This window comes from Alnus glutinosa, chromosome 2 (assembly GCF_958979055.1).
Source record: "Alnus glutinosa chromosome 2, dhAlnGlut1.1, whole genome shotgun sequence".
Lineage (NCBI taxonomy): Eukaryota > Viridiplantae > Streptophyta > Magnoliopsida > Fagales > Betulaceae > Alnus > Alnus glutinosa.
Genome location: NC_084887.1, coordinates 11,108,521 through 11,127,414, shown reverse-complemented (window position 1 = coordinate 11,127,414; position 18,894 = coordinate 11,108,521). Strand labels below are relative to the sequence as shown.

The 18,894-nt window shown below is 35.4% G+C and overlaps 1 protein-coding gene across 1 annotated transcript; it reads left to right on the top strand.

Moving 5' to 3' along the window:
- The first annotated feature begins 352 nt into the window (after nucleotides 1-352).
- Nucleotides 353-2,146, top strand: LOC133861483 (cyanidin 3-O-galactoside 2''-O-xylosyltransferase FGGT1-like). Its single transcript, XM_062297275.1, has one exon. The coding sequence runs from the start codon at nucleotides 513-515 to the stop codon at nucleotides 1,890-1,892; it is 1,380 nt and encodes a 459-aa protein (XP_062153259.1). The 5' UTR covers nucleotides 353-512; the 3' UTR covers nucleotides 1,893-2,146.
- Nucleotides 2,147-18,894: the final 16,748 nt, after the last annotated feature.

Sequence of the window (18,894 nt, the reverse complement as noted above, 5' to 3'; positions counted from 1 at the left end):
CACCCGTCCTCACAGTTTGCACAGCCGCAGCATTACGCCTCCATCAACAAACATGAGACAAAGAAGAAGAGGGGAGCTGCGGAAGAGCCAACTTTGTTTGCTTCAGATCAGTGTTACCGCCAGTTGTAGTTAGGTCAAAAAGTTTGGTCGGATAACTCGTGTCTAATTTGTGAGAGATCAGCCTAAATTTGAAAGTAACTTAATTTTTTAAAAAATTAGACCGCTTGATTGGGGTTAAATTTATATGCGAGAACGACTTGAAATAAGCGTATATATTTTTTAAAAAAAATATAAGGCCTGCCCCTGTTCGCCCTCCCTTAAATCTGGCCCTGACGACAGAGTAATTTTGTTGGCTACCAAAACCAGCTACCAGAAAAACCTACAGACATGCGCATTTAGTCTATGAGATGCATTAAAAGTCCCAAGTTTCATCAACGTATTTCAGAGTTTTTCAGTTGCCAGCGGCTTCAGCTCCTGCCTGAATCGTTCAACAGTATCTTTCCTCAGCGAATATGGGTTCATCATCTCTACACCTCGCGATGTACCCTTGGTTTGCTTTTGGCCACCTTACCCCATGGCTCTACCTTTCCAACAAACTAGCCCAGAAAGGCCATAGAATCTCCTTTTTCATCCCCACCAACACACAACCAAAGCTTGAGCCTTTGAATCTCTACCCGGATCACATTACCTTTGTCCCCGTCGCTGTTCCTCATGTTGATGGCCTCCCTTCCGACGCTGAGACCACTTCAGATGTGCCATCCACTTTATACCCACACCTTATGACTGCCATGGACCGGACTGAGAGTCTTATTGAACTTCTCCTCCGTGACCTTAAACCAGACATTGTCTTCTTTGATTTTGCTTTTTGGGTTCCAAAATTGACACGCAACTTAGGAATCAAGTCAATTCATTACTGCGTTACCAGTACTGCAGCAGTAGGTTACATTAGGTCCCCTGCAAGGCAACGCAGTGGTTATCATTCAGAAGCTGATCTTATGCAGCCCCCGCCTGGTTTCCCAGTACCCTCCTCCATCCTGCTCCATGTCCACGAAGCTCGACACTTTGCTGCAGTGGTAAACATGAAATTTGGCAGCGATGTCCCTTTTCTTGATCGCCTGCTTAAAAGCTCAGGTCAGTCTGATGCGCTGGGATACTGGGCATGCAGAGAAATTGAGGGGTCTTATATTGATTATCTTGTGAGCCAGTTTGAGAAGCCCGTGCTTATTTCAGGACCGATTCTAGTAGAGCCACAAGCCTCTACTTTAAATTTAGAAGAAAAATGGGTTCAATGGCTAGGATCTTTCAAGGCCGGCTCAGTAATTTACTGTGCACTGGGAAGTGAATGCAAGTTAACGAAAGACCAATTCAGGGAATTGATATTGGGTCTTGAGTTTAGCGGTTGGCCATTTCTTGCAGCACTTAAACCACCCTTCGGGGCTGAGTCTGTTGAAGCGGCGCTGCCGGAAGGGTTGGAAGAGCGGATTAAAGGAAAAGGAATCGTGCATGGTGGATGGGTTCAACAACGATTGATTTTAGGCCACCCATCAATTGGATGCTTTGTTACACACTGTGGCTCAAGTTCTTTGTTGGAAGCACTGAGGAGTCAGTGTCAGTTGGTAATGTTACCGCAGATGGTTGATCAAATTATTACTGCAAGGATGATGGGCAACAATTTGAAGGTTGGGGTAGAAGTCGAGAAAGGCGAAGAAGACGGCTTGTTCACCAAAGGAAGCGTCTCCAAGGCTGTGAGAACTGTGATGGAGGTCGATAGCGAGGTTGGGAGGCTGGTCAGAGCCAATCACACTAAACTAAGAGCGCTCTTGCTTAACGAAGATTTACAATCATCATATATTGATAGTTTCTGTGAGAAGCTTAAAGATTTGGTTGGATAATTTCTTAGCACGTATATGTAGATGCAAATCTTTATCCAACCAAATCTTGAGACCGAGGGAGAGCTGGGTTCAGCGGGTCAAGCCGATCGCTGGTGGGTCGACTCCGATGGAGCCTGAGACGCGACTTCCGGTGACCTGAGACACAATTTTCGGTAGTTGGAACTTGATTTATAATGTATATACAATGGGGGATTTTTTTCGGTGAAAATTGAGGTGATTTCTTGTGTTTTTATTGTGGATTATTGTTAATCTATTTTGCGTATTTTGTTTTGTTGATTCTTTGAGCTATTGGTTACTATGTATTGGTGAAGGATCCGGTTGTGATTGTGTGTGTGCGGGCAGTGGACATGGTTGTGGTGATTCCCTATTTCCAGTGATAGCCGAAGCGGCCGTTGATGTGAACGAGAGGCTACCGTTGGTGTTGAAGTGGGAGGAGAGGGTGAGAGAAAATATAATAAAAAATTAAATAACTGATGAACAGTGAATAGTTAGTAGTGCCTATTTGTTCATGAAATTAAAAAAAAAAACAGTTAAGAGTAACTACTCTGCTGAAGGAAGAAAAAGAGAAAAAAATAGTCAAATTTAAACTTTTGGTTAAAATAGCACTCCTGCCAGAGATGCTTTTAAGTCGACTTTAGCATTAAGAGATTTGTGTGGATGTGGTAAGACATATCGACTCAAGAAAAGCGTTAACTATATTTGTGCTATCACTCAAAATGATTAATTAATTTTGTACTTTTTTAAAATCACTTATATAGTTCAATTTTATTTAGTAAGTAAATAATGTGGGATTTAGCACCTATGAGTTTATTTATAAATTAACCATACACTTTATGTGAACGACTCACATTTCTAATATGGGAGCGGGATACTATAATCTTCCCCCTTAAACTCCTGATGTCTTTGTCAAGACTACATCATACAATGATCCTGTAACGCCCCCAAACCGCTAAGGGTTAGGTTCGTCCATTTTCATACACCAAACTGCAAAGATTCGTAAGGTCTGCCAACAACCTAGCTAATATGCTGAATTTAATAACAAAATAATAAAGATTTTAAAACTCAGAGCTTTAATAAATGTGGAAACAGTTATTTCGAAATGAACAATTATGTTTGATTCAATAATTGAAAATCTAAAGAAAAACTAAATTTATTGTGCAAGTGCACTTATTAAGGTAACTGAGATGCACTGTCCTAATGCTAGCCTAGATCCCATCCCGGCCGCCTAGGTCTCTCTGCTCATAACCTGAAAACAAAAACAAAATAAGGGGTGAGCGAAAAATGCTCAGCAAGGTAACCCTCAACCATAAAACAGTTGAGTTAACTTCATTTTCTTTAAAACAATTATTAAAATATACTTGTAATCTAAATTTCTAGAACACAAATCAAAATTTGGCATTTTACTTAACACATAAAATACTGGTTGATAAATAAATTCCTCATATGTAGGGCCCATGTACACTATTACGCCCTGTGTACTAGGGTTGCGTGGTCTACTGCGACCTCAGGCAGGTAAACTGTGGCCACAGGCCCTGCCCCGTCAGCTAATTAATTGAAGTGCACTTAGCATGACATAGGGATGGATCCGCTTTCTCTAAGTCTTTGAGCGGTTGCGCTTCCATCCAAACAACGGTACCGAGCTTAATCTCTGCAAATCTCTGTGAATATCTGGGGCCAAAATAATAGTCTCCTCCACACACGTGCCTCATTTATAAAAATCTCATTCTCACCAATTATTCTTATTCCTTTGATAACTCTTGAGGCAACGTGGGGGAAGGGTTTTTAATCTCCTTTCTCATTAATTTCAAAAAGCTGTAACTTCCCGTCTCGGGAACCAACTAAACAATTTACTAATAATTAAAAAAATCCTTTATAACCAAAGCTTCTCTTAAAACTGTGATTTCAAGAATAACATTTATAACGACAACTTTCATCTCAAAACTATTTTTAAAATAGTCCTTCATTTATCAATAAAATTTGAAATACAGAACGAGAACAATTAATTGCAAATATGCTATTAAAAGGATCAAGATTTAAGACATAAAACAATTTGAGAAGGGGTAGAGGATCCCTTACCTCTCTGATTGCAATAAGTCGCTGGACTAACTCAACTGCTAACTAGTCACCTGGTACAGGTTTAAATAAATCAATACCTCGTGCTAGCCACTAAACTACACACTAACACCACTAGGATTTGTCTTGCTAACCTACTGGGAATGGATTCCTTAGGAACATTTAACAACATTACTCGAACCATATTTAAATCATTAAATGAGTACTAATTCATTTTCTTTTACTTATATATATAAAAAAAATGCAGCTCAATAAAAGGCAATTGTCATAAGAAATATTCTCTATTATAGTCATAAAATTTGATAAATTCATGTATCACCAAGCCTTACATCTATTCAAAATAATTTATTAAAAAGGCCCCATTACTTTTAAAGCAATTAACAAGGACTTTTTTTTAAAAAAAAAAAAAAAAAAAAAAAAAAACACTTGAATAAAAACAAAAAACGTATTTATTTTTCTGTGGGGCAGAATTAGAATAACTAAAATCAAATACAGTTGTGCCAAGGGGGTTTATTAGAAGGTCATTAGGGTAGAGGAATAGAGGGAAAAAAATAATTGGAGTAATTTAGGACCTATACCGACAATAAGAGGAAAGAAAGGAAAGCAACTAAATCAATAATAAATATATATATATATATATATATATATATATATATATATATATATATATATTTCTGGAATAGCGTTTTGTGTTTGAGTACCCGACTTGACAACAAAAGAACAAAGAAACTTGATAGGTCATGAACGTTTTACCCAGGGGCTGTCTTCTCAGTGAATTGAAGTAGAAAATATATATATATAATAAAGATTAAGTTGTTAGGTGTATAAAGTAATATTTCTTGTGAAAAAAAAAAAGTAAGAGACAAGGACAAAGGTGGTATGGTCCCACCATGTCTCCTAGCAAAGAAAGAGAAGAGAGGAGATAAAACAAATAATGGGAAAGGGAAGAGCTGTACGTTTTCATATTCAAGAAGAAAGATTAAAAGTTCTACTTTATTGTTCTTTTGACATGAAATAGAATAAAACACATAAAAAAAATATATATATAAAAAGCAATTGGATGAAAGGCAATAGCACAAAATAAAATAAATCCCTTAGCATGTCAGTACATGCTATGATTCTACAGACAATGGAAGAACTAAAGAAGAAGAGAGACGGAAGAGACAAAACAGATCGTCCCTACCTTGGAATGAGGTGGCTGCGAGGATTTCTGGGGTGGAAGGGGAGAGTGACGGCTAATGGGTATATATAAGGGTTAGAGTTTTATTATTTGACTGCTAGGGTTTTATATAATAAAACATGTATTTTAATAAGAATAAAATTGCATAAAAATATAAAATCTGGTCCTCATATTTTTTTATAAATATAAAATTTAAAAGTGGAACTTAAATTGATATAAATTTATTAAATTTAAAAGTAGGTGTTTTAATAAAATATAGGAGTGGCTATTTAATATCAAGAAATATGAATTAATATCAAGAAATAAAAATTCATATGTAAAATCATGTGTTTATTATTCCCGTCTAGTTATCCATTCTCATAGGTGGTAAAGACTATTCTACCCTTGAAAAGGGGTTGGGGTTATTACAGATCCAGTAGCACATGGTGTTAATTACTAGATAACTCTGACACAATTAATGACTTAAAGAAAGCGTTAGCAATATCTGCACTATTATCCCAAAATGTGCTAACCAATTTTATTTTTTTGAATCAATAGTGTTGATTTCATTTATAATTGCATGCAACTCCACTTCCTCGATTGTGCACCTCTCGAATGGATCATACTCAATTAAAAAGGTGCTAATCAATTTGGAGCTTCCTTATAATCACTTATAAAGTTTAGTTTGACGTAATAAGTAAGTAATGTGAGATTTCATACCTATTAGTATCTTTATAAACTACTCACTTTATGTAGGCGACTAATCTTCCTAATATGAGATCGGTGTGTTACATAAGGTACTTTGGGAATGAAAATGGGGTCGCCTAACTAGCCTTGAAAAGTAAGCCTCCATTTGTTTCGACGTAAAAGGTTTTTAGTCGGAAAATGTTTTTCACTAAATCCCTGAAAATATTTCTTTTGCATTTGGCTTGTATAGAAAAATCAGTAATGGCGAATTCTGGCGCTAGCGGTGAACTCCAGCAACAGTAGAGAATGAATTGTGAGAGAGAGTACACGTGTAAGAGCTTAAACTTAGAATATGGTTACGCTTTTAAAAAAGAAAAAACATTTTATGAAAATTAAAGAAGATTTTCTTAATCAACTGAAAATGTTTTCGGTTTTACCATAATTTTTAGTTGTACCGACTATTGAAAATCCTAAAATAAGAAATATTTTAGAACGGATCACTCAGCATCACTCACCTGCAACTCCAAAGTTGATTATATATATATATATATATATATATATATATATATATATATTAGAACCGGGCCCTCACATCTCTACGCAGAAATAATTTCAAAGATCAACTGCATGTGCAAGATAATGAATGAGAAATGATTCCTACACTCATTTCTCATAACAGCCCCACAACAAGCTGACGTGGCTGGTAATATTTTATTATTTTTTTTGTTTTGTTTTCTTTTCTTTTTGTAAAAAAATAATAAAATATTACCAGCCACATCAATTTGTTGTGAGACTATTATGAAAAATAAGTGTATGGATAATTTCTCATAATGAATTGATGAGTGAGTGAATCAGCGTCATTTAGAGAACAAATCCGACAAAAATAAAATCTGTCTTTGGGAGCCCATTAACACGGGATTCTCATGCAGTTTCAGTTTTTATTTTCAAACTTCTCTCGCTCCTACCACTCACTCATACATCAAACGAAATGATGTATCGACAATAATTGCTGGCGTAAAAAGTTAACAATTATTGTCGATAGTCAGCAAAACAGCCAAGAAAGCAGTAGCTGTTATTGTCGATAACAATCCAGCAGAGAATCTAAAGTTGAAATAATAAAACTAAACAATGTCATCGGTGGTAAATTAAGCCAAGAATCTGTCTTACAAGGGGTGAAATTAAAATAATAAAATATAATGATGAATAATTTTTTTTTGTTCTTTTTATATATATATATATTTTTTTTTTTGAATAAAGAGCATATGCTATCATATATTACTAATAAAGTCTCAGGGCAAGGACACAAACAAGAGGTTCAAGACCCCCAATACCCTAAGCCAGATAATTCTGACTTGAAACAGCAACCTGAACAATACAAAATCGTTACAGGGACAACAATGAGCCACTCTTTACATTTAAGCACATATCACAAATAGAAGATGGCAGATCTAGCACTTAGGTCAACAAATAGTCCAGTAACTTTTAAGCATCACAGAGGCAAATTGTGAAAAGAACACTAAAAAACGAAATAAAACACCCTAAAACAGAAACACAAATCGGGACCGGCGTCGGGTGGCGCCGTCGCCGGCGGTACACGCTCCGCCACCGGAGACCTTTTCAGCATCAGAAATCTACCAGAAGACCTCGGATCCACTGAAAAACCCCCAACCTTGCCTTGGAAGACAAGCCGTGACCCACACACGCCAGACCAGGGAGAGACCTCCCTATCGCATGTAGGCCATGCGCCGAGCGTGAAGGACCGACATGGCTGTGGCTGGAGGCTGCTGGACTGGAAGAAGCCGGCGACCACTGTGGTGAGGCGCATGTCTTGGAAGAATCCGTCGAAGTGAACAGATCTGACACCAAAGAAAGAAACCCAAACAAATAAAGATCAGGTCAGAGACTCCATTGAAAAAACACACCAGAAAATCGCTTCCCAATCCAAATCCTGTTTAGTCTTCTGTCGGGGAAAAACAACTACTACCGGATCTAATCCGGGGGAACAAAAAACTCCAAAGCCCTAATGGCTGGAAGAAACAAACACTCCACTGGCACTAGCCAGGGAGGAACAAAAAACGATCCCCAACTAGATGGGTGAGTGGGGAGGGGGAAAACACCACGGGGGAGGGAGGCGTGGAACCTCCCTCCCCCACGAACAAAACTCTCAACAGACTCTCTAGGGCCGGCTATTATATTTTTATTATAATATATAAAAGTATGGTAATTAGAATTCATAATATAAATTATAACATAATATATGTATCACAAAAAATGTATCTATAACTTCATAAATATATATCAAATTGATATATCAGTTAACTTGTAGGCACTAATACCAAAAAAAAAAAAAAAAAATACAAGGTGTTTAAAATTGCATCCTACGCGCCCTTAGAGAAACAAAATCATCAAATATCAAATCTGAATTGAAGCTTTCGGAAATTTCCCTTTCAGTGTAGACTTTTCACACTAAACAACTAATGGCCTAATGGCACATACTCTAGTGATATTCTAATAAAATTTTTACCATATTCCGATAGCTATTAATCTAACAAATCAACAAACAATGTCTTAATAAAAAGAACAAACAATAACAAATAGCGTACCTGAGAGTGACAAAAATTCTACTGAAACTTGTCACTTGACCAGTTGGCCCACTCCCAAAGTATAAAGAAAACCTTATAAAAAAAAAATGACAATGTTATTCTTATTAGAATAATAAATAAAAAAAACTATAATAAAAAAGAAGAGTCAATAAAATTATTTATAATTACATTGATGTCAAAAGAATAAATAAATAAACTGAATTCGACTATGGAAGTTTGAACAAAAGTAATAAAGAGGAATAAACAAAAGCAAAACAAAGAAAATTAACCTAAAAAAAAATGTGGTTGTGGCCTATGTTGACAAGTCACATTGGAATTTGCAATGACTGAAATTCTGAAAAGTATCTAAAAAAAAAAAAAAAAATTCCTGAAAAGGAAAACAAAGACAACCTATCAACCACAGATAAATCCTTATCCTGAAAACTGAAAAGCAAATGAAGAAAGAGAACAACTCAACAACCATTGGCCTTGTTTGACAAAGGCTTGTACAGAATAGAGTAGTAGGTTGTTAATTTTGGAATTAATAAAAAGTGATGATGTGATATAAAGTAAAAATAATTTGTATACAAAGGTGAAAAAGTTTTGTATTATAGTGAATTTTTTTATTTGAATAGTAATAAAAAATTATTGATGTGATATAAAAAGTGAAAAAAGTAGTAATATTTTAATGTTGGTTGTTATTGGAAAATATGAAAAAGTGAGAAAAAAAAATACATGAATAGTATTTAAGCACTACTCTGTTCATGGAATGCCTTTACCAAACAAGGCAATTGTCTCACACGGTAACACTCTCAGCTTAGTAATAGAAAAGAAAAAAAAAAGTAGAAGGCTTATGGTGCTAGAGATTGCAAAGGAAGAGGCGGAGATGCTGGAGGCCAAAGAACAAGATTTGTGTTTTTTTAAAAGATTTGTTTTCTTGGCTTTTGATGGTTGGTTTTTCTATGTAGGAGTTCTAAAGTTTCCCAAGTCAAAAAATTGTTCCGTTCCTCTTCCTGAGAATTTAATAATTGTTGTTGTTTTTTTTTTTTTTTATAAAATTTTCTTTGACGGTTGGTTTTTCCATGTAATTTTTTTTTCTTCGATTATCAACAGGGGACGGGCATTAGCATCATCATTTTTTTTTTCTTCTTTTTAATGATTTTTTTTTTTTTTTCAGATATCTGTAAAAAAAAAAAAAAAAAAAAAAAAAAAAAAAAAAAAAAAAAAAAAAAAAAAAAAAAATCTTCAAACATTTAGGGGGGTGGGCAGGGATCTCCGCCACTGAATGTCATTGTTGAAGCTTGATCGAGAAAAGGAGATTATCTTATAACCTAATATTTTATTTAGCCCATATGTGGACCACATTTGGCTAGAAGACACTTTGGATATATATGGGCTAAAGACACTACAAAAAACAATGGATTTTGCCACGTGTACGGACACTGTACACGTGTCAAACAGTTTGCCACGTGCAATTTGCCACGCGTGCGACGTGTGTCCGATGTGGATGTCACTAACTGTGCATTTTGACACGTGTATTCATATACACGTGTCCAGTTTGATACGTGTATTGAAATACACGTGTCAAACAGTTGGACACGTGTATTTCAATACTCGTGTCTAATTGGACACGTGTATTTAATACACGTGCCCAATTATATTGACACGTATATTTTAATACACGTGTCAAAATGTTTGACACGTGTATTGAAATACAAGTGACAAACATTTTATTTATTTTAAAAAAAAATTTCAAATTGTATTTTTTAATTTAATTTAATTTTTTATTTAATTCTTTAATTATATTTTTAATTTAAATTAAAAATACAATTAAATAATTAAACAAAAAATTTAATTAAATTAAAAAATACAGTTTGAAAATTTTTTTTAATTTAGTTTTGATTATTGTTTTTTTAAATTTGTTTGGGTTAATTAATTTTCTTTTTTTTTTTTTTTTTTTAAAATGAATTTCTTATTTCCGACCACAAACAACTCAATGTTTATTTTACCCAAAAATAAAACAAAATCAAATTAAACAAACCAATAATTAATAACGTATTTGTTAAATATGCAAAACATTACAAACAAAAAATAATTACACAAAATATCTACAAATCCGAAAGGCGTCCCTGCGAAGCGCGAGGTACCGTCCTAGGCGTGTTATCGCCAACCGGCGATTGCTGCGCAAGGGATGGTGTAGCGGGCGAAGGTGAAGCGACAGGAGAGTGCTGGCTCAGCCGTCGTCCAATAGGCGACAACGTACCCACCGTTGTCGAATTACCTGTAAATAATATAGACAATTAAAGTATATAATATTACTTGCAAAATTAAAGGGGTAATGAAAACAATTTGAAAGTAATTTTGTCCTATACACAATATAAATCATACCTGCAGATGCACTACTAACAGTCGACGTACTACTTACGTGTGCAGGTGAAGACTGAGCACCAAGACATGGTTGTGATACTCCCATGGAGGATATGAAGACCTCAAACTGTCGCATGCGCTGCTCCATGGCGTCGAACTATTGCATGCGTTGCTCCAACGCGTCATTCCTCTCTCGCTCAGCCCGAAACTCTGCTTGGATTTCTTCCATCTTCCAGGCGTGTTCGGCCCAATCCCGAGACGTGCCCTCAGATGGTCCCCCCTGTGAGCGAGGCCTGTATGAGAAACATGTCCCTCGAACAGGTGTAACGTTCGGCCCAACCTACCGAACCCTCCCCACGTACTCAGGCCTCCCAACCGCCTGTTCGTACGTGTCGTTCGGTGCCCACCGCACCGTGTCCGCTGAGACGCTCTGAGTGGCGGCTGGATCACTGGATAAACTCTGCGTCATCCTCTCCTGTACGTCGTCAACATGAAAAACTCATATACTGAATAATGACATATCACACATAATTTTGAAATATTAGTAAATTAGATCAGTAGCATACGCATAGGACCCGTGTACGTTCATTCACGTAAGTGTCATCCTTCCTTGTGTGGGTCTTCACGAACGACGCGGTGCGAGTGGGGGGCGTGCCAGATGTACATGTTTGTCGTCATCCAGTTGAAATATATAACAAACAGAGAGCGAGAAAATAGTGCAAAGAAAAAGAAATACAATTACCACCAAATATTAAAAACATAAACATATATTTTTTTACACCTCCTCGTGATTAAATCTGGCATAACTTTTGGATCCCGTACAATGGGGAAGGTCATTCTGCTCCCGCAGCCTCTTCATCCGTTCAGAGGTCGCCTACAAATTGAACATGAAAATAAAAATGTAAGCATTGACACACTTAAAGTAGTAATAAAATTATATGGTTAGTTATTAAAAAACCACAACATTTTTTTGTCATACAATTAAAAGCCTACATACCCTTTTATGCTCAGTGCACCAATCGCTCAGCAGGAACTCTACATCTGCTGCGTCATACTTCGCAAAAAAATTATCCGGCACTCTTGCACGGATAATCTCGGGCGTGTCACCGTCTTGAATATTTAGCTTCGTTTTGAACCTCGACTTCCACGAGCGGTGCTTCCGACATATATCATTCCACGCTTCCTGTTGTGCCTTGCGCGTGTCTATTGATACAGGTAGATAGAACTCCTCCTGGATATTCAATTTAAGCATTATAGGTTTAAAAACTTCAAGAAAAACTTAATTTTAAGTTTAATTCAAATAAACAAATAAAATATATTTTTAAAATATACCATCAGCGCGTCCCACATAGCCTGCTTAATCTGCTTGGCTACCCTCGCCCATTCATCCCGCATATGTATGTAGGACCCGCTCTTGATAAGTCTGCCCTCAGCCTGCCTAAAACGATTGCAGGCTCGTCCCACAGGTTGTAGAGCAGCATATGTATGCGAGCCCTAGTGCATGATCGCCTAAGCGTGTCCTTATGCATCCTACATTCATCGGGAATATAAATTTTTGTAATAATTGTTATTAATTATTTTATTCGAATTCTGTTCAATATATAAAACACTACTTACATCCGCAAATTGTGAAACTCTTCAGAGTTGAACACAATATAACGATGAATCTGGTGCATTGTCAACCGGTTCAGGGTAACGCGCGTACCCGCCCCCTTAGATCCATCAGGATTTCTCTGAGGTCTGTTGTGGAATGTTGGTGTGTTATTCAAATACTTTGAACAGAACGTTACCAGCTCGGTCGCTATGTACCCCTCTGCAATGCACCCCTCAGGAGCCGCTTTGTTGCGCACATTAGACTTGAAACTCCCAAGACTCCTGGTGTACCCACATACACGACATTTGGATTGTCGTCAATTAGGGTTACATTAAAATCAAAATATATATGTACATATTAAATGCCGAATTTTACCTCTCAGCCGGGTACATCCACCTATACTGCACGGGTCCGCCGAGTCTACACTTACGCACAAGATGCACGACCAAGTGGACCATGCTGGTAAAAAACCCTGGAGGAAATACCTGTTCTAGCTTGCACAAAGTTATACAAATGTCACCCTGCAGTCGGTCCATATCTTCTTGTGATAGCTTGGTTGAGCATATGCCTCTAAAAAATGCTGAAATCTCCACAAGAGGTCTAACAACTTTATCTGGCAACGACTTACGCAATGCAATTGGGAGAAGCTGTTGTATCAGTATGTGGCTATCATGGCTCTTCAACCAGGAAATTGTACGGTCCTTGAGCCGAACACATCGTGAAATGTTCGAGGCGTATCCGTCCGGGACCCTTACATTTCGAAGAACCTTCAGAAAATTTTCTTTGTCCTCCCTAGACATCGTGTGACAGGCAGCGGGAATATACGTCTTACCATTTGCGGCCGTGAACGGATGCAACTTAGGTCTCAACCCCATTTCCTGTAAGTCCAGCCGAGCTGCCAAGTTGTCCTTTGTTTTCCCTTTGATATCTAAAATAGTGCCAAGTATATTGTCCATGACATTTTTCTCTATGTGCATAGCATCAAGATTGTGCCGAAGCAAATTGTTTTTCCAATACGGCAATCTGAAAAAAATACTTTTCTTCTTCCATATAACATCGGAACTCCCTGCACCCTTCTTCTGCTTCTTCCGTTTCTTCTTCTTACCCGCGATCTCATCGTAATGTCTCATCGCAAGGAGGCAACAACTGATTGATAAACTCGAGAATGTCAGAAAAAATCTTATTACTAATACCTCCAACGCACTTCAAATTGTACATGCGTACAGTAGCACTCAATTTACTATGCTTGGTACCAGGGTGGAGGGGCTTCTCGGCAGTCTTTAACAACTCTTGGTACTTCAATGCGTCTCCGCAAGAGGTTCCTTCGTCAACTTGTTGCGGATCCTTACTGACGGCTTCAGGAACATCGTGCATGCCAAATGCGTCACGCAACATGGTGTGCATGTCATCATCCTGTTCCATGGCCACACCCCCCTGTTCTGTGGATTCACCATGTTCAGTGCTACAGGCAGCGGAATCTGTGCCACTGTGATGACTCGAACACTGACCATGAACAGCGGACCCGGTCATTGTCTCACCGTGCATATTCCACAAATTGTATCTCGGATTCATCCCCCTACCTCCTGTCAGGTGGGCAAGAACGTAATCTGGAGTGTGACGCTGGTTATTTCGACAATACTTGCATGGGCAGTAAATTTTTCCATCGACGGCCGTACAGTTACTAACGGCAAATGCCACAAACGCCCTACATCCGTCGTTATACTGTGTCGTACCCCTACGCACTGACATCCAAGACTTGTTCATATTTCTCTGTATAGGGTTAAGAGACCGAGACAAATCATACTTCTTACAGTATAAACTTGTAAAAAAATAAAGAACATGGGTTACAATTTTGCGGTTATGATTTTATGGTTTACGGTTTAGGGTTTAGGGTTTTTGTAATTTTTTTTTTTTTTAAGGGTTTAGGGTTTAAGGTTTATGGTTAGGGTTTTCTAATTTTTCTTAAGGGTTTAGGTGTTATTTTTTTACTTATATGTTTTGAAGGATGTAGGGTTTTTTTTTTTTTAAGGGTTTAGGGTTATGGTTTACATGTTTATTTCTTTGAGGGTTTAGGGTTAGGATTTTCGTTTGTGTTTTAAGGGTTTTTTTTTTTACTAAGGGTTTACGTGTTTCTTTCTTTAAGGGTTTAGGGTTATGATTTTTTTTTTTTTTTTTTTTTTTTTTTTTTTTTTTTGTGTTTTAAGGGTTTGGGTGTTAATTTTTAACTTATATGTTTTGAAGGATGTAGGGTTTTTTTTTTTTTTTAAGGGTTTAGGGTTATGGTTTACGTGTTTATTTCTTTGAGGGTTTAGGGTTAGGATTTTCGTTTGTGTTTTAAGGGTTTTTTTTTTTTACTAAGGGTTTAGGGTTAGGGTTAACGTGTTTCTTTCTTTAAGGGTTTAGGGTTAGGTTTTTTTTTTTTTTTTTTTTTTTTTTTTTTTTTTTTTTTTTTTTTTTGTGTTTTAAGGGTTTAGGTGTTAATTTTTAACTTATATGTTTTGAAGGATGTAGGGTTTTTTTTTTTTAAGGGTTTAGGGTTATGGCTTACGTGTTTATTTCTTTGAGGGTTTAGGGTTAGGATTTTCGTTTGTGTTTTAACGGTTTTTTTTTACTAAGGGTTTAGGGTTAGGGTTTACGTGTTTCTTTCTTTAAGGGTTTAGGGTTAGGATTTTTTTTTTTTTTTTTTTTTTTTTTTTTTTTTTTTTTTTGTGTTTTAAGGGTTTAGGTGTTAATTTTTAACTTATATGTTTTGAAGGATGTAGGGTTTTTTTTTTTTTTTTTTAGGGTTTAGGGTTAGGGTTTAGGTGTTTCTTTCTTTAAGGGTTTAGGGTTAGGATTTTTGTTTGTGTTTTAAGGGTTTTTTTTTATTAAGAGTTTAGGGTTAGGGTTTACGTGTTTCTTTCTTTAAGGGTTTAGGGTTAGATTTTTTTATTTTTTTTATTTTTTTTATTTTTTTTATTTTTTTTGTGTTTTAATGGTTTAGGTGTTATTTTTTAACTTATATGTTTTGAAGGATGTAGGGTTTTTTTTTTTTTTTTTTTTTTTTTTTTTTTTTTTTTTTTAAGGGTTTAGGGTTATGGGTTTAGGATTTGTGTTGGTTTAGAGTTTAGGGTTTATGGTTTTAGTTTTTTTTTAGAAAGTGTTGGATTTTTTTTTTTTTTAGGGTTTAGGGTTTAGGGTTTGTTAGGGTTTGGGGTTTGTGTTGGTTTAGGGTTTAGGGTTTAGGGTTTAGGAGTTTTTGGTTTTTTTTTTTGGGTGTTTAGGGTTTAGGGTTAGGGTGTTTGTTTTTTCCTTATAGGTTTAGGGTTTACGGTTTACGGTTTAAGGTTTAGGGTTAGGGTTTTAGTTTTTTTCTTAAGGGTTTAGAGTTTTTTTCTTTTTTTTAGGGTTAGGGTTTTTGTTTTGTTTTAAGAGTTTAAGGTTCTTTTAAAAAACAAAAAAACACAAATATGGGTTTACGGTGTTTTTTTTTTTTTAAAAAAAGAGTTTATTGTTACGTGTTTAGGGTTTAAGGCTTAGGGTTAGGGTGTTAGGGTTTTTTTTTAAAAAAAAGGGTTTAGGGTTCGGGTTAGAGTTTTTGTTTTGTTATAGGGTTTGGGCTTTAGGGTTAGGGTTTTGCTTTTTGTAAAGGGTTTAGGATTTAGGGTTTATGGTTAGGGTGTTTGTTTTTTTTAGGGGTTTAGGGTTAAAGTTTTTGTTTTTGTTTTTAAAGGGTTTTTGTTCATAAATTATTTATTTAAGGTCATTTTATGTTTCTCAAATTGTGTTTGTAAGAAAATACCAAAAAGGAATAGTACGATATACTTCGTTTCAATTTTATTTTAAACAATTCCATAATTTTATTTTTAAAAAGTGATTTTGTATATGAAGACCATTTTGTTGAGTCATTTTGCCATATTTCGGTTTTTTAGAATTCCCAAAAACCAAAAATATGATAATTGTCGAAAATGATAATAACAACACAAATTTGTAAATGGTAAAATATATCACCAAAAAACATACAACTGTACGCATGCATATTTTCCATGCATAATAACCAACCACAGAAAAACCAAAAAAATGACACAACAATATATAGTAATACTGGAATGATAAACTATTAAGAAAAATATATAAACAAATACAGTGAAATATATGAAATTTATTATAGCCAAAAAATGAAGGAAACAAATTTTGAAAATTACTCACAATCCTGTACTCTGTGCTGTAATATATATGATTCTTGTATTTTTTGTACTTGCATTTTTTGGGAGGAACAAATTAATACTATCAGCAAAAATAAAAAACACAAAAATACAAAAAACAAATGTTACATTATTACACAGAGAGAGAGAGAGAGAGAGAGAGAGAGAGAGAGAGAGAGAGAGAGAGAGAGAGAGAGAGAGAGACGTAGAGATACAGAGAGAGAGGGAGGCAGAGAGAGATAGAGGTAGAGAGAGAGCAAGAGAGAGAGAGAGAGAAAGAGAGAGTATACTGAGAGAGAGGCAGAGAGAGATAGGGAGAGATACACAGAGAGAGAGAGAGAGAGAGAGGTAGAGAGAGAGAGAGAGAAAGAGATAGAGAGGAAGAGAGAGATAGAGAGAGAAAGGTAGAGAGAGAGGGAGAGATGGAGCGAGATATTAGAGAGAGAGAGAGAGACCGAGAACCGAGCAGAGAGAGGTGGAGAGAGGGCGTCTCACCGGCGGGAAAGGCGGGTGCGCGGTGGCCGGGAGCTGGCCGATGCGGCTGTGATGGAGAGTGAGAGAGAGAGAGAGAGAGGGAGAGAGAATACTGATCAGAAATGGGTAGCTTCCTTTGGAAGCTACCCATTTCCGATATATATATATGTTTAATCTAATCTAATATTATTATATTATTTGAATTTTAAAAATGTTATATATATATATAAAGCCAGCATTTGGCCAGGTGGCGCGCGGGAGAACTCCCGCGCAGCTGTCCTGGCCAAACAATTGGGCACGTGTACCGAGTACACGTGTTCAATCCGGGACCTGTATTTAAATACACGTCCCCAATGGGCGACGTGTATTTAAAATACACGTCGTCCATTGTAGAAATTGTATTTAATTAAAAAAAAATTATATATATATTTATATAATTTAACCACATAAAAAAAAATACAAACCCATGCAGCCCTAAATGTATGTACCGTACATATAGCTAAACCCTAAGCGCTAAAACTAAACCCTAACCCTAAAATTAAACTCTAACACTAAGTATATATACTATATTAAACCCTAAATAAAAAATAAAAACTAAAACCTAACCATAAAATTAAACTCTAACCCTAAGTGCATAGACTATATATAGCTATAAACTATAATCCTAAGGGTACGTACTATATATAGTCATAAACCATAACCCTAAACCTCTGTCCAAAAATATATACTATATATATATATATATATATAGCTATAAACCATAACCCTAAGTATATGTACTATATATATAGCTATAAATCATAATCCTAAGTATATGTATTATATATATCGGAACAATCTAATTTTGAACTGCTCATGATTTAATATATATATTTAAAAGTGTACAATAATGACACGTGAAAAATATATTGACATTATTATTCATAAAATGTAAAATCAATTAAATTATAACCTATAGCCCTAAGTGTATATATTATATATACCTATAAACCCTAAAACCCTAACCCTAAGTGTATATACTATATATAGCGATAAACCCTAACCCTAAGTGTATATACAATATATAGCTATAAACCCTAACCCTAAGTGTATATACTATATATATCGATAAACCCTAACCCTAAGTATATATACTATATATAGCTATAAATCCTAAGTTTAAGTGTATATACTATATATAGCCATAAACCCTAACCCTAAGTGTAAGAGAATGAAATTAAACATTTCTCTTTAAACATTTAGCTTTTTCATTTTTCATTTTTTAATTGTTTAATTGTTTGAGGAGATTCTCTCTTTAACTTGATTGAATAAAATTCGACTTAAACACCGTAAAAAAACTATAAGATATACGCTATAGTTTTATTCATTTTTCCAACTGTTTAGATTTAATATCACAATCTTACTCATACAAAATTAGAGTAAATATTCTGTAGTGTTTGTACACTATATATATCGATAAACCCTAACCCTAAGTATATATACTATATATAGTTATAAATCCTAACCCTAAGTGTATATACTATATATAGCCATAAACCCTGACCCTAAGTGTATGTACTATATATATAGCTATAAACCTAATTAAGTGTATATATTATATATAGCTATAAATCTTAAGTGTAAATATTATATATAGTTCCTAAACCGTTTACATGCATGCATATCTATATATATAGTATTAATTATAGGTTTTTTAACTTTGTTATGTTTTAAATTTTTTTTTTTTTTGTTTCTAAACGTAGATGATGTACAAAACTAAATCCTAATTTGAACTATTTGGTTTAATTATATATATATATATAACACCAAATTTGATTTAATTATGCATATAGTACAATATGTAAATTAGGTTAGGGTTTACGTACTTATCAGTATACCATAT